The sequence below is a fragment of the Protopterus annectens genome, chromosome 10.part0, assembly GCF_019279795.1.
Source record: "Protopterus annectens isolate FY-2018-M chromosome 10.part0, PAN1.0, whole genome shotgun sequence".
NCBI classification, from domain to species: domain Eukaryota; kingdom Metazoa; phylum Chordata; order Ceratodontiformes; family Protopteridae; genus Protopterus; species Protopterus annectens.
In genome coordinates this window covers 131,463,447-131,479,219 of record NC_056744.1, presented here as the reverse complement: position 1 = coordinate 131,479,219, position 15,773 = coordinate 131,463,447, and the positions used below count along the sequence as shown (strand labels likewise).

At 37.6% G+C, this 15,773-nt stretch overlaps 1 protein-coding gene across 2 annotated transcripts in view; it reads left to right on the top strand.

The window, feature by feature from the left end:
• PRKCA (protein kinase C alpha) overlaps positions 1–15,773 on the top strand; it is a 2,412,375-nt gene that overhangs the window by 1,920,705 nt on the left and 475,897 nt on the right. For both annotated transcript variants that reach the window (XM_044085102.1, XM_044085103.1), the window contains one exon: positions 13,673–13,735. In XM_044085102.1, coding sequence (XP_043941037.1) covers positions 13,673–13,735 — 63 coding nt within the window. The remainder of the gene's footprint in view (positions 1–13,672; positions 13,736–15,773) is intronic.

The window sequence follows — 15,773 nt, the reverse complement described above, 5'->3', positions numbered from 1 at the left end:
CATGTTAGATGACTTGGTTAGAAGTGGTTTGATCACAAAGGATCTGTTTAAATATTTGTATGTCAGTGACCCTATCATACCTACGATACAAGGTCTCCCTAAGGTTCATAAGAATGGTTACAATCCACCTATGAGGCCTATTGTATCTGGTAGGGGGTGGTGTACAAAGCCATTCTCAGTCTATGTAGAGAAGTATTTACGCCCCCTTGTTAATGAGAATCCTAAGATTTTGAGAGACACTAAACAGCTTTTGAACGACCTATATGTTTTCACTGGTAACTCTTGCTTAGATAATGATTTAATTTTTGTAACCCTGGATGTACAGTCCCTTTTCACAGTTATACCTAATGTGGAAGGGGTTGACTTTGTGAGACGCTATTTGCATAAACATAGTACATATGATGATAAGTTGATAGACATTATCAGTTTATTTCTGGAAACAATCCTTGAAAGTAATATTTCTTTTTGAGGAGACCCCTTTCCTCCAGCGTGATGGCGTGGCTATGGGCACACCTTGTGCCAATAGCTACGCCAACATGTTTGTAGCACTTTGGGAGGAGGAAGTCTTGTTTCAGATGGAATTATTTCATAGATATGTACCTTTTTACAGACGTTTTGTAGATGACATCTTTTTTATTTGGAATGGTAGTAAGATCTTGTTAGATGGATTTGTGGAAGGGATGAATAATGCAACTAGTTATTTGAAATTTATCATGTCCTCATCAACAGTGAAGGTTACGTTTTTGGATATTTTTGTGGAAAGGTTGAGTTATGGTTCCTTCAATACAGGAGTATATAGGAAGGAATGTCATAAGAATACACTTCTACATAGACAAAGCATGCACCCGAATTATGTATTTTGCAATGTGGTAAGGGGGCAGGGAATGCGTGTTTCTAGACTGAGTAATACTGATACTGGCTTTTCTTCAGAGCTATTGAATCTTAGGGATAGATTTATGCAGTGAGGGTATGGTCAGTACGACTTGAATGAAGTGCTATGTGATCTAGACTCTCTGAGGAGAGATAGAGATAAGCCCTATTTTTCTGATTATCTTAATGTTGAGAGGTTTAGAGATTCTTCATTGAACTCTGAGATTAGGATACCTATGTTCTACACTATAGATAATAGGAATATTTATGATATATTTAACAAACATTGGAACATGCTTTTGGCTGACCCACAGATTGCTAATGTTATTGGTGGGAAACCTAAGTTTAGGTATAAGAACAAACGTAATTTAAAAAGGATGTTATGCTACCAACAAGCTAGAGATAGATCTGGTGTTACAACAGGTACTATTCCATGTGGTGAATGTGACTACTGCGGTGGTGGTGCTGCGGTAGCGTTGTAGCGTTGTCGCCTCGTAGCAAGACATTGGCCCATTTGATTCTCAGCTAGAGCGTCTTCTGTGTGGAGGCATACGTGAATGGGGCATGCCTTCGTTGAAGGTTGTGCGTCAGGGCTGGTAACCCGGTACGTAAAAATCCACTACCAGTCATTAGCAGACCGGAGTTCCGCTGTGGCGACCCCTAACCGGGAAAAGCCGAAAGACACAAAAAATATAGATAGTACTGGTAAGTTTGTGCATCCTGATACAGGAATGGAGTATATTTTTAAGTGTTCAGCGAATTGTAACACCCAGAATCTTGCTGTGTGTGTAGCCTGTCGATCCTTTTATGTAGGAAAGACAGACAGGTATTTTAAAAATAGAATCAGGGAGCATCTCTATAACATTAGAACAGGTTTAGTCGCTAATTCTTTAGCAAAGCATGTGATGCTAGCAGGGCATCAACATACCTCTGAATTTATGGTTGTTGAGGTTATTTCAACTAATATAAGGGGAGGTAATGTTAGAAATGTCACTGAGGAGATGGAAGTTAAATGGATCATACGCTTGAGAGATGATTCAGGTAACGGACTGAATGAGAGGGCTTCGATCAGACCATTTCTTAAAACTAAGAGTATGCAAGTTAGGTAAATATAAATCTTAATTAATGTATATTATACATGAGATTGTAGTTTACGTGTGTTAGCAATGCATTATTATGCATGTCCATTGAGGTTATTAGTCCTTGTTCTTGTATATTAGTTAGTATTTGCTTAATATATATATATATATATTTATCACACATTTCATTTAATTTTGTTCTGCATATAGTTTTATACTATTAATATTGTTTATATGCTAACTACTGGTTTGATAAGTTGATAGTGTGGCGATTGCTGAGTGGGTTTATTTTAAGACAGTAGGTGGATGTCGCTGAAACAAGTTTCTTGTCATAGTAGTTAATGTTTAGCTTCTATGGTACTTCTATGTCCATATAAATTAGTTATTTATATTTATACTTTTATAGTAATGTCATCATTTTCTGTTGTGATATTTATATGGAGTTTCATAGTATATGTTAGAGTTTTTATGGTAAATGTTAGGTTGGTCATTTTAAATTGTGAGTTGCAATTATGATGTCAGAGTTAAGTAATATAGAGTATATAAAGGCTGATTAATTGATTGCACATTTTAATGGTCTGAAGAAGCTGTGTTGTGAAAGCGCTTACCTACTATTTGCACTTATTAAACCTGATTCTCTTGGATATTATATGTATTGCTTTATTTGAACTGAGCCGTTTTCGTTTGGGAAGAACTGCATGGTTGTTGCTGCTGTTATCATCTATATTGTTGATATATATATTTATTCTGTTTAACAAACTTCTAGTGCAATATGAATGTTTTCAAACACAGGAAAAAAGTATACTTTCATTGAGCAAGGCATGTAACAACATTGGATACATCCAATTTCCTAGGGCTGCTTCTTCTTTTTGGGTGTAAGCTCTATCAATGTCTTACACCTAAAATAAGGATAATTATCTTAGTGCACATATTGTGGTTGCAGTTTTGAATATATGCATTAAATTTTCTCATTCACTGTACATTTAACTGGTCTGAGTACCTATTTCTCACAGTATCATATTCTTCCATTTCAGGGCATTTTGGATCACTCGCGTCCCAGAGTACCATACCTGAAATACTGTTGTACATGCTATTTGTTCGTTTTTATATTGTAAGACGGTGAAACAGTGAATGTAGTCTTCCATTATCTGCTATTCATTATGATTAATTTCTGCTGCGGATAATTAATACCCATATTCATTTTGTATGGAAGACTGTCTATATAACTCATCTGCTCAGTCTATATAATGCAGCTGCTAGGGCAGTAAACATGTAATGTTTACTTTTAAGGCTTGCTGATATCCATGGTCAGCAGCATTCTGTTTTGTTATTTTTGTGTTTAGAGCGCAAAAACTGATTTGTAAATGCTATGCCATTTTATTTTTGTTATTAATCGGTTTTTAAATCCACAAGTCATCTTTCATTTAACTAAAACATTACAAATTGATTTTGGTGGACAGGTTCCCATCTGCCAATATTTTAGTATACCCTAAGGTTTTATAACCTTGGAATTAGGTACATTAATTAAAAAATATATAGTGGTCTTTTGTGGAGAAGGGGAGCTTGCCATCTGAACAAAGAAAATTCTCAGTGGGAGCCTTTTGGTTTAAATGTGCCCTTTTTGTCATGGTTCAACAGAAGACAGTTTGATAATTTGACCTAAAACAGTGTAATTCTGTTTGGTACAGTGTGACAAGGCATGCCATTTAATAGACTTTCAGGTTGCAAATTGAACAGCAGAACTCTGGGACTGAGCCAAAGACGATAAAACAGAATGATAAGAGCTACAACTGCCAGACAGAGGAGAATTGTTGCTCTTGTACTGTATAATGAAGCTGTTGTACCTGCTTTGCCACACACTGCAGTTTCTAAACATCAGACGACCTAAACTAAAGTTATGTACATCTCCTTCCTTTGTTTTGCAAAGGCACTGATTTCATTTTTTCAGATGCAGTAGTGGCATGCTTAAAGATATAGTGACTTGTATATAGTGAACTTTCCTTTGGTCTGTCAGTTGGCACAGAGGATTATGTAGATGTTAATGGGTAGTTTCCTGTGGTCCAGGTTTGATTCCCTCAGCCTCCATTGCCTAACCGTGTGACACTGAGCAAGTCACTTAACTGGACAGTGCTACACAGCTGAGTCTGAAAAATGGACCATGGAGATCATTGATCTACCGTGGTTAAGAAATACAAATAATTAAAATGTATTTATTGTTTTTTTAAACATATAAATGAAGTACTGTAAAGATCATTTTCGGCCCGAATGGTTCATAATAATTATAAATATTCCTCAATGACTTAATGAGTAAACAAATTAAGTTAAAGAAACTATTACATTTTTACACTAATGCTAGTTTAAACAGTATAGATTTAGCAGTTATTTTGAAATGTTGGAAAGTGCAACTTCTGCAAAGGTCTTTGTTACTAGCCAGTTAAAAGAGATGCAGTCATATTCCTTACCTTTGGTTTTTGCAGCTACAGTAACTGGAGACTGCACCCTGTGCTGTGCTTTTCCCATTGTTCTAGCCAGATATTTGCATATTTTTGTGCAAAGACACTGCTGCAGTGTATTAGTCAACATTTTGCTCCGGCACTATTTTCATTGACAAATTCAATTTGTATGACTTTCTATAGCTTGGAATACATGAACATAGAATTGTTTCTTCATACATTTGGCAATCTTCCCTACCTTTGAACCTACACTGGTATCAAACTGCAGAATGTCCCAATGGTCATTTATCACCCCAATAATGGAATTGGCCATCCCATTGTATGTTAGTACCAGGGATAAACTGTACTGACCACCTTCCTTTATAAGTCTACCACCCCTGTTGAACCCATGACCCAAAATAGGTCTATAAAGCCCTTGACCACATTTGTAAATAACCTCTTTGGTAAAGTCCTCCGGTAACCTGTCTGGATATCCCCTTTGTTTAAATATATGTGTGATAAATTTCAATTCAGCTAGAAAATCAACATCAGAACTAACCATTCTGGCTGCTCATATCAGCTGCCCTTTTACCACTCCCTTCTTTTGATGTTCAGGATGGCAGCTGCTATAATCCAAATACGAGTAAGAAAAAGTTGATTTTCTATGAATTTTGGTAACAAAACCCAATTGGGTACGATCAATTACCAATTCAACATCTAGGTATACAATTCTATCCCTGTTAAATTCATGTGTGAATTTAAAAAATTGGTTGACCGTAATTTTTCTTTGTTCTGAGGAAGTCTCTGTATTAGAGAGGAAAGCGCTTAACATTTCGTTAATAAATTTTTGGTGTCCCTTGGATTGTTCACATCCTTCTAGTTTTTATTCTGCGTGTGTATGTCCCAAGTTGTGTTTTGCACCGACTCAGGGAAGAAGTGTTTAACTCTATTGTCATTTTCTCCGACATAGATCAAAATTTGAGTTATTATGTTCATGTATTTGCACTGTGGGGCAAACCCTTCAAACTAGGTGGAGTGGGAAGGCATGAGCCCCTTGAAAATATGTGCTTTTTGATTGTCACAGTATTCAGTTAGGACATCATGGTCAGGAAACTGGATTGCTGAAAGAAACATGTATATCTAGATCATAAAGTATTCAGAGAAAATTAAAATAAAGCAAAAACAGTATAACCCTGAATGTACCAGGAAATGACAGTCAGGCTCAACATGCAGATATGTAACAGATATATAGATACATAACCATTTCAAGCAGTAGCATTCATCGAAACTTAAAATATGCCAACTGGAGATAAATGTTAACGGTCTTGCTGCCTAACAACCAGTCATGTAATGTACAGCAGCGGTTTCCAACCTTTTTTGCACCAAGAACCAGTTTTATGTAAGACAATTTTCCCTGGACCGGCCATCGCGCGAGCATAAAAATAAAAGCACAATAAAGTGCATAACAAATACAATTCACCATAATGCAACATCAGTTGTTTCCCTGCAATGAGACTGTCCCATCAAGGAGTGATGGGAGACATTAACACCCGAAGTGTGTTCCTTATGTCCAGTCTGCTCCATAATTTCATTTTGGTTGCTGTCATTGCAGAAAACCCCGCTTCACAAAGATAGGATGTTGGAAATGGAAGCAAGATTTTCAGTATTTATTCAAGCAACTTTCTAAGTTTATAAGAGCAATATTTAAAAATCTGTACCTATTATTTGTGGCGCTGTCCAGATTTATTGTGCTTGAGGTTGAGAGGTATGGTCGAGAGGTACACAAACCTCTTAACAATTGATGCTGCTGCTGGTGTCAGGGATCACACTCACCCTTCACTCTCTCTGTCACGCATACACACACACACACACACACACACACACACACACACACACACACACACACACACACACAGAGTCTGTTCTGCTTTTATGCACGCATTCACTCACAACTTCCAGAGAGAAACGCACAACACATAGACGCACTTTTTTTCAGATTTATTTTTATTTTGCACTCGCTAAACAGCAAAAGTGCTGCTTAGAGAGTGTAAAATAATGGCTAGATTAGTGTCACTGTTCACTCTCTGTCATACACACACAGACAGTCTCTTCTGCTTTCACACACACATTCTGATTTCATGCACGCAGACAGAAACATAAACACACTCATGCACATACAGACACACATTCACTTTTTCTTTTCACTCCCTGCCTAAAAGTTTCTATGCGGCCCACTACCGAATGATCCACAGCCCTAGTATCGGTCCACAGCCCAGTGGGTTTATACCGCTGATGTGCAGAGCATGCACACACACAAACAGACACAACAAAAGTGTTAAGAACTTGTCCTGTTTGTGCTTATCCTTGCAGTGGGACAGAAATGCATACATAGCCTTTGTTTATGCCAGTAGTAACATCTTAATAAAAATACCAAACTGTCTGGTTGAAAATAAGGATGTGATTTGGTTAAAATGAGTACAGTCCATCCCTTTCTGGGCAGCCATTAGCTCCATATGTTTAGGGTACAGAAAATTATATGACTGGTATCTCAACTCTGATAAAGCATCCATTTGCTAAGTATTAAGCACAAGAGCCTCCCCGTGTTAATTTTCCTCAAATTCAAAGAACACAAGTGCAATGCCTTTTGCTGAAAGTTACATATCCTTTATTTGTGGTGTAGAAATCATTTTCCAAGCCAAAGAAGAATACAGTTGGCATTAGCATTTTATATATAAGATGCGCAACAGACTTAAAATACACTGGAAAACTGAAATATTTTAACTGGCAAACAACTGGAATGTTATTGAATCTGAGAAATTTCAGCAAAATACAATAGAAGCTACGTTCAAAAAATGTTAATACAGTAAAACACACATGTTACCTCCAGAATAACAACCTACTCTCCATATCCCAGCATGGCTTTAGACCTTCCCATAGCACCACAACAGCAATAATATAATTCACCAACATAGTTAACCACCACAGAAACAAGGGACTATTTGTTTCTACCATATTCTTAGTCCTATCAAAAGCCTTTGACATGGTAAACCACAGTCTGCTCCTTGATACCATGTCCACCCTAAATATAAGTCCCTCCTCTATATCATGGTTGAACAGCTACTCATCTGCCCATCAGCAAGCAGTCCTATGGCAGGACCAATTGTCCGCCCTGTTACCAGTGACCATAGGAGTCCCTCAAGGATCCATCCTTGGCCCATTGCTGTTCTCTCTATTTACAAATCAGATCTCTTCATCCTTTCCCACTGCCTCAATAGTACAATATGCAGATGACACTACCCTCATATGTGCTGCCCTTACCCTTAGTGAACTGCAAACCCATACCCAAAATAACTTCACCCTAGCCGAAACCTGGTTCACTAACATCAAACTTCTTCTTAATCCAGAAAAAACAAACTAATTCTTTTCAGCCCTGGCAGAGCTCCTCCCCTAAATAAATTCACCATTAACTCCAAAGAAAACATTCAAATCAGTCCAACCACACACACACACACTAAACTGCAGGACATAGAAATAGACAATAACCTGAGGTTCGATATCCACATAACACAAACCATTAAGAAAGTTGTTAAAAAACTTGGTCTCCTCTACAGGAACAAACAGTTTATGACAAAACGTCCCAAAGTAACCATCGCAAGGACTCATCTTCTATCCACCCTCCTCTATGCCTCTCCCATCTTGACCAATCTCCACCAAACTGCTCTAAATAAAATGAAATCTTGCTACAACAAGATTGCCAAGTTTGCTACTGAAGCCTCATATAGGTCCCACCACTGTCTATCCCTTAAGCAGCTCAACTGGCTTGAGTTGCCTCATATGCTTCTACTCAATCAACTCTGTATAGCACACAAACTCTTCTACCTTCCTGAGATAACCCCAGCACTTCAGCACATAATTCAGCCTCACATTCCCTCCAGAGCCTTAAGATCTGGTAACCAGAACCTCGTAACTGTCATCAAACATAAAAACGAAGCTGGTAAGTCCCTCTTTGCCAACACCATTGCCAAAACCTGGAACACACGACCAAGCCAAATAACTTCTAACACCTCCTTTAGTCAATTCAAAAAACTCCTGAAAGCACACCATCTAAATAACTGGCTATGCTCATGCCACTCACCAGGCTAATCCATACCAAGAGAATTTGTCAGGATACTGCTATGTATAAACAGTTTCTCCCCTGAAAGCTGCCAATCCCATGTACATTTACCTTACAAAACTTATAACTGCAAAAGAAAAACAAATGTACCTCTGATTGTCTACTGTAATAAATGTTAATCAGTGGCATGATGTCCTGTTGTGTGTGTATATATGCTATATGTATGTTTATTAATCATGTTGTCCTGATGCGTATATATGCCATGTGTATGTATGTTCTACTTAATTTTACTCTCATGTAATGTATTGTAATGTGGAGCTTTTCTCCCCGAGCCTCCGCTGAAAATGGACCTGTGTCCATTCGGACTTTCCCAGTAAACAAGTGTAAAATAAATAAATAAATAAAATAAAATAAAACCAAAGTGCTAACTAGCATTCAGAGTATGCAAAGCAAGAATGTAGTGAATTAACTGTTTACATTGATGTATAAAGCCTAGCTGTGTGGCATGTGGTTTAGCATGCCCATTGTTTAACTTGTGACTCGTTCTTTTCAGCACACCCTAATTAACCAAGACTACATTATAATAACTGCAGTGGAAATAACTATATTAAGCTGAGGTAGTGGCCCACAGAAACCGTGAGGTTTCTACATGCTGTGAGATGGATTTAACGTTTTTATTTTATTTATTTATTTATTTTTAACTTTGGCATGAATGAAACCATGATTAAGGAAATAAACTCAGCCTTTTTCTTGCATCCTTTCAACACACCCTTATTGACCATGACAACCGTATAATAACCAAATTAAGCTAGGGGGTCTGGAGGCTGCTAGGCACCCAGAAGCAATCAAGTTATAGATTTTTCTGAGGCGAATTTTAGAGCTTTTTCCCAATCTTTTGATCCAGTGATGGCCTGAACCAAAATCATGTGTACAGAAAAGAAATTCAGTGATTGTTTAAATTAGGACACACCACTGATAGGCTGTCAGTTATGTATGTTTTCTGGTTGGATGATTTGTCAATCTAATTCTTTTTATATTATGGTGTCCTAAAGTAATCAAGAGCTGAGACAACTGCCCACATCAACCAAGGGAGCTGCTACTCCCTTGCACCCCCTGGTGTACATAATTTTAAGTGACTTGGATCCTCCAGTGAGGAGGTGTAGGGAGTAGAAGCCCCTTGAAGTATGTTATGCTGTCTTTTTAATCTGTCATCTCATAAAGCACAAAAGTAAGTAAAAGTAATAATACAAATAATAATTTTCTGGATAAACTGCCCTTTAAATGTTGAGCAATCATTCTGAATCCTTACAGCCTGGTCTTGGCCCACATCACGCAGTAGACAGCACCTGCTACTGCATATTCTAGTGTGTTGTAAAGTAAACAATTGCCAGAAATTCCATCCTATATTTTTATTTCAAGGAAGAAATAAGTTGTATCCAACTTTAAATGCTCAAAGCTGATCAAACACCAGTTTACAGTAAATTGTGAAGTCAAAAGCTTATGAGGATAAAAAAAAATATGTGCATGGTCACTACATGCATTAAGGAAGTGTGTAAATGTACTTATTTATGAGTGCTGACCAGTGGCAGCGCTGTAACTTAGCACTGTGTAAAAGTATGCATCTCCCTAACTTCTGAACCTGTCTTTGCTATGTTTTGAGAACCAGTGATGTATGCAGTCAAAGTAAATGTTTGCATTTGTTGCAGAGGTGGAATCCATAGCATCAGTCATCACTGCACCTGTAAATGCCTGAGTTGTTACTTAAGGTTGTGCAAAAGTATGAATCTCCCTAACGTCAGTAAATGTAATTTGGATTTAGATTTTGTACAGGTTCAGTGAGTACAGTTTCTATGGATTCCACCTGTGCAACAAATGCAAACATTTACGTTGTGTACATCACTACTTCTCAAAGCATAGCAAAGGGAGGCTCTTAGAAGTTAGGGAGATGCATACTTTTCCAGAATGCTAAGTAATAGCTGTGGCATTTATCAGCACTAATAGATAAATAAGTACATTTTTGCACTTCCTTTCAGAAGTTTCGGTTCTAACATGTGTGGCAACCACACACACAATTTTTTTTTCGTCTGAGTAGCACCAGTTCATGGATCTCCACAAGCCTTTTGACCTTGCCACAGTTTTGGGACACAGCTTGCAAAACCAAGAGCAGTCTTCCATAAGGAGCAATATGTTTTGCATAAACATGCTTTGTCTGAACCAGAAGTATGAAGCAGTGTATGGTACTACTGACTGATTGGATTCTCTGCTAAATTATTGTGACTACAAACTAATGAGATGGTCAGGTTGAAGACATGAAGTAACATTATGGGCAGTCTGCAAAATCAGGAAATGTTTTGAGGTTTATTTCACATTTTTCATTTGCTGATGGTCGAACAGTGCACTTCTAAAATTAATGCATATATCCACATTTACGGTCACCGCTGAAGCATTTGTTGTTGCTATTTAACATTATCCAGCTGTAGGACACCGATGTAAACAGCAGCTGGGTAAAGTTAAATAGTAACAACAAACACTTCAGCGGTGACCGTAAGTGCAGTTACATGCATTCTTTGAGACTTTTTGTCTATTTTACACTCCATGCTTTACCAGGAAATCATACATTTTGTGAGGGGCAGGGTGAACATATGAGGCAAAAGCAACAGCATACTGCAAAACAGAACCATGTATAAAGCAGAGTACATTTATTGAGCACAGAGGGTACTGAAACAGATCCATCACACAGAGGCATATAGGCAGTTTTAACTTTTGCAGGCTTTATTTATTTATTTGTTTAATTTATTTAACATTTTTTTACTAGGAAAGTCTGACTTGGAACGAATCCAATTTCCAGCAGAGGCCCAGGGAGAAATGCTCCAGACGCATGTCTTTACAACATGGGAGGAAACCGGAGCACCCATAGGAACCCACACGAATACAGGGAGGACATACAAACTCTGCACAGAAGGCACCCCAGCCGAGAATCAAACTGCAGAACCTCTTGCTGTGAGGCGACAATGCTACTGCTGCACCATCCAAAGATTTCCTAAAAAAACATTAGTTTGGTTACTGACTTTCATCTAGCTGCCTTGTAAAAAAATAATAGAGACCTGAAGTGAAAAGAATTAGAGAAGAAGATGCAGAATGAATGTTGTAACTCTTATGGAGAGCTAAATGTCATTAAAGCAGCTACATCTCCCAAGCTAATATTCCTGTCATTAATCTGAAATGGAAAATAACTAAACTTCCAGTGCATGCGGTATACAAGTGTATGCTTGTTGCAGGCATGTTGCCTTCAATGTGTAGTTGTTCCTGTGTGTAGAACAATGCCACCATCCGGTGGAGTGTCACTTCTGTTTCACTTTTCGTTTCACTCCAAACACACACACACACACACACACACACACACACACACACACACTTGCTATGTCTGGGATTAGAACTCCTACCTAATTAGTTTATCACACTACAGCATTACACAGTTATAGGATGCGCCACGGAGATAGTGGCTTTACAGGAAAGTTTCTACAGGTGAGAACTTAGTGCCAGCAGAGGAAAGAGAATGATGGCCTGAGAAATGAAGGGAGATTAGAAAGTTAGAAAAGAAGCAGGTGAAGAAGAGGAGGAGTTAGTGAATAGCAGAGAGGGTGCAATCATTAATTGACTAAATCAGAAGGTGTTAGAATACTACTTTTACCACAGGAAAGATGAGCTGTAAGCTAAACGTACATATTTACAACAGATGGAAGTCACTCTGTTATGTGATAATTGTCTTTAGGAGTTATGGCTTATGTATGAATACAGTAACAAGATGGAAGAGTCTTGCTGGGAGGTGTAGATTATCTTTTGTCTTTAAAACTGTGTCCTGGGTCATCCGAGTGGCATAACTTTAGGCATGCTAAAACAGTGGTTAATGTTGCTGTTTCACATTTCTAGAGTTAAATAGTCCAATTGTTACTTTGTTTATAGTCTCTGTGGAGTTTGTATGTTCTCTGTATGTCCATTTTGGTTTTCTTTGGATGCTTCAGTTTCTTCTCATAAAGATCACAAACAGTTTAGATGCATCTAAGTTATCTAATCATGTAGCCTTTGTCCTTTTCAACCAGACTGGAGCTAAAGATTCCAAAACAGAGATTCCTCTTCACAACTTATCAAATGATTAGACAAATAAGGATGGTTTAAAATTAGTCTGGAAAATGCTGCAGAGTTGTTATGGCAGGTATCTAGTTTCTGACGATCACCATGCATAAGCATTTTTTCTCAAAATCTTTTTGTCTTTTTCATTATGTTCAACTGTACCCCCAGCTATAACCAGTATGCTGCTAGTGGCTTATAACTTATAAACAATGCCAAGAAAATCAGTATCATGTAATCTATGTATGGTTATGGGGGTGTGCAAATGTATACTATTCTTGTTTAGCTTTATGGGACATTTATTTATTTGCATGTGTTTACCAGGAAAGTCTGACTGGGCCAGACGCCCATTTTCAGTGGAGGCTCAGGGAGAAAAGCTCCACGGAAATATAAGCAAAATACAATAATTAGATAGTACAATAGTATACAGTAACATGGAGAATACACATCATCTAGTTAGTCTATACAGAAGTATTTAGTATAGTTTTGTAGTCGATACAGGTTCAAAAAGAAAACCACACAAGCATTTCAGTGAAGATCACTGTGGGAAAAACAAAATTAGTACTATGTACATATGAAGTAATAGTTCTAAACAAATGAGATTTCCTTTATGTGTATATATATATATATATATATATATATATATATATAATTTTTTTTGAGTAGTAATAAACACTTAATGATTTCTCCTTATGTCTGCATATATCCCAAAACGTGCAGTCTCTTATTAAGGGGTAATCAAGTAAACTGATCATTTTGTTGTTTAACCTAATATTAGGGTTCATATGGATTGGTTGTAATAAGTGAAGAGTATTGTCTAACTCCATAAACTTTATTAGATTCTGGAAGTCTTTAACCGTTTGCTTTATGGTGTTGTTAATGGGAATAGTAACTGTCAAAAATGTTTCTTGTCCATTTATTGTATTTTATTCCACAAATTTATTAGCCATATTATTTGTACAGTTTACTGTTATTCATTTACAGTTGTCAGTTTATTAATATATGAGTATGCTGTTGTGTAACATAAAATGTTTGAATTTTTGTTACAGGTTCTATGCAGCTGAGATTGCAATCGGGTTATTTTTTCTGCACAATGCAGGGATTATTTACAGGTAATTATAATCTGTTACATTATATTCTAGAGATCAATTTATTTACTGTATTGACTTGTCAACAGTCACTCACTGAAAAACTGTCTGTTCAGTAGTAAGGCAATACTGAGGAAATTCGCAAGAAAGTAGGTCAGAAACGATGTTACCAGGTAAATTGTAGTTTCTTCTAAACCAAGAAGGAAATCAAGCAGATCTTGAGAAGGTACTGATGTTTATTTAATGAAAAATAATACTGAGGAAATTGACATATATAAGATCACCTGGCTTGGACATAAATGCATATATCCCTAATCTGCAAGATACACACTGAGAAGGTAGGAGCCTAGCTTATATTTCTACAACAGCAAAATCTTTAAAAAGTGTATACTAGTAAGGTAGTAGACAGTGATGTGCTTCCGAAGTCCAGTTAGGCAGTAGTTTGGGGAGGAATATAATTGAAGCTTTGGTGAGGCTTGCTGTGCTGACATTAATTTAGTGTGATCCATAACATCTTAAAATTTACTGTACGGCAGTACAAAATTAACTGCCGTCTATCACAGCTTCACAATACAGAGGAAGCTATTCATTGCAAGCCTTCTCACTTTTGTTTAGATGACTCAGTAGCCAGCATTCCTTAATGTATTTTCACCAAAACGTCCTTTGGATAAAAGGAGTTTACTTAGCTTGCAACCTCATATAAGAATCGGGGACAAGGCTCAAAAATAATGCCCAAAGTCAGGGACAAATTTTAAATATTGTTCTTTTATATTTGGAAAGTTGCTTAAATGACAGATTTTGCATTAGCATGCATTTTCTGAAGGATATAAAGTCTGAATCTCAAACTGATGTCATTATTCAGTGACTGCAGTCCTCAATAATTTGCCAAAAAAACACAAATTTTATGGGCAGCAGACCTTAAATATTAGACAAATTCAGAGGAGTTCCGCAAAGTCAGGGACACTGGAGTGCTACTTTTGACTGTTCAGTTTTTAATTTACCACCCACAGTCTATCATGAGCCATTCTTATAGCACATGGTAGACCATCACGGTATATTAAACTAAGTTATAGCTCAGTTTGAACCTTCCTGCACTGGACAGCCCTGAGCTCTAAATATACTATTTCTGAGGCTGCAGTGACTTGGATTAAAGTGAATAAATATATTTCCCTTTTATGTGAGTTTCTTAGATGCCTGTCATAATGTATAGAGATATCAGGGAGGCAGGGCCCTATAAAAGTGATTTAAAAATATATTTTACATTATCGTATATTATTGGTCAGATGGTGTATCAGTACACCATGTTCACGATGCCAAGCTTTGCCAAGAGCAGCGTTTATCATGTCAAACAGACCTGATAAAGTTCGCAGCAGTGGAATAAAGAGACAATGCCCTCACCATGGCCCAGGTGTCTGAGGTTTGCATGGTGGCTCAAATACTTGATGGCACAGGTAGGGTGGATGGGTGTGCCTTTCTGAGAAGAAAGGTAGTGTGCATCTATAGGGTCACGTGCACAATGGTTGATTTCCTTGGTTGAGACCAGGGAAGTAACCACATGATATTTCACAAGTATGGGCATGGAAGTCCTGCTGTCAACCACTGGTAGAAGTGGGGTGGTATAGTGCAGGCACCCACTGCAATTCCTACCTATGGGCATGCACAAGGAGTTAGGGCAAAAAATGTAAAAATCTGGAGCCATGCTTCATGTCTACCTACATGATGTCCCCGCTGGGCAGCTTTCAGCCTCAGTGATGGGAAAGCAAATGGGATAATTGTTCGGGAGGAGGCTGGTGACTGGCAGGCAGGACAGGGGAGGGAATAAAAAGAAAAAGCAAACCTAATAAGAACACACACACAAAACAGACTATGCTGTTTTTCTGTTGTGTAAACTAATATTTCTGTAAAACTCTCATTATTGGGACTTGAGGTGGAGGATTAGGGTATGAAATAAGTAGGACAGGTAACTCTTTTAGTTTATACTTAAAAACAGTAAGGCCAACAGAATTGGTATTCAGTGTCCTTGTCACAAGTCCTGGTCCAGAATTTCTGAAAAATTAACTGA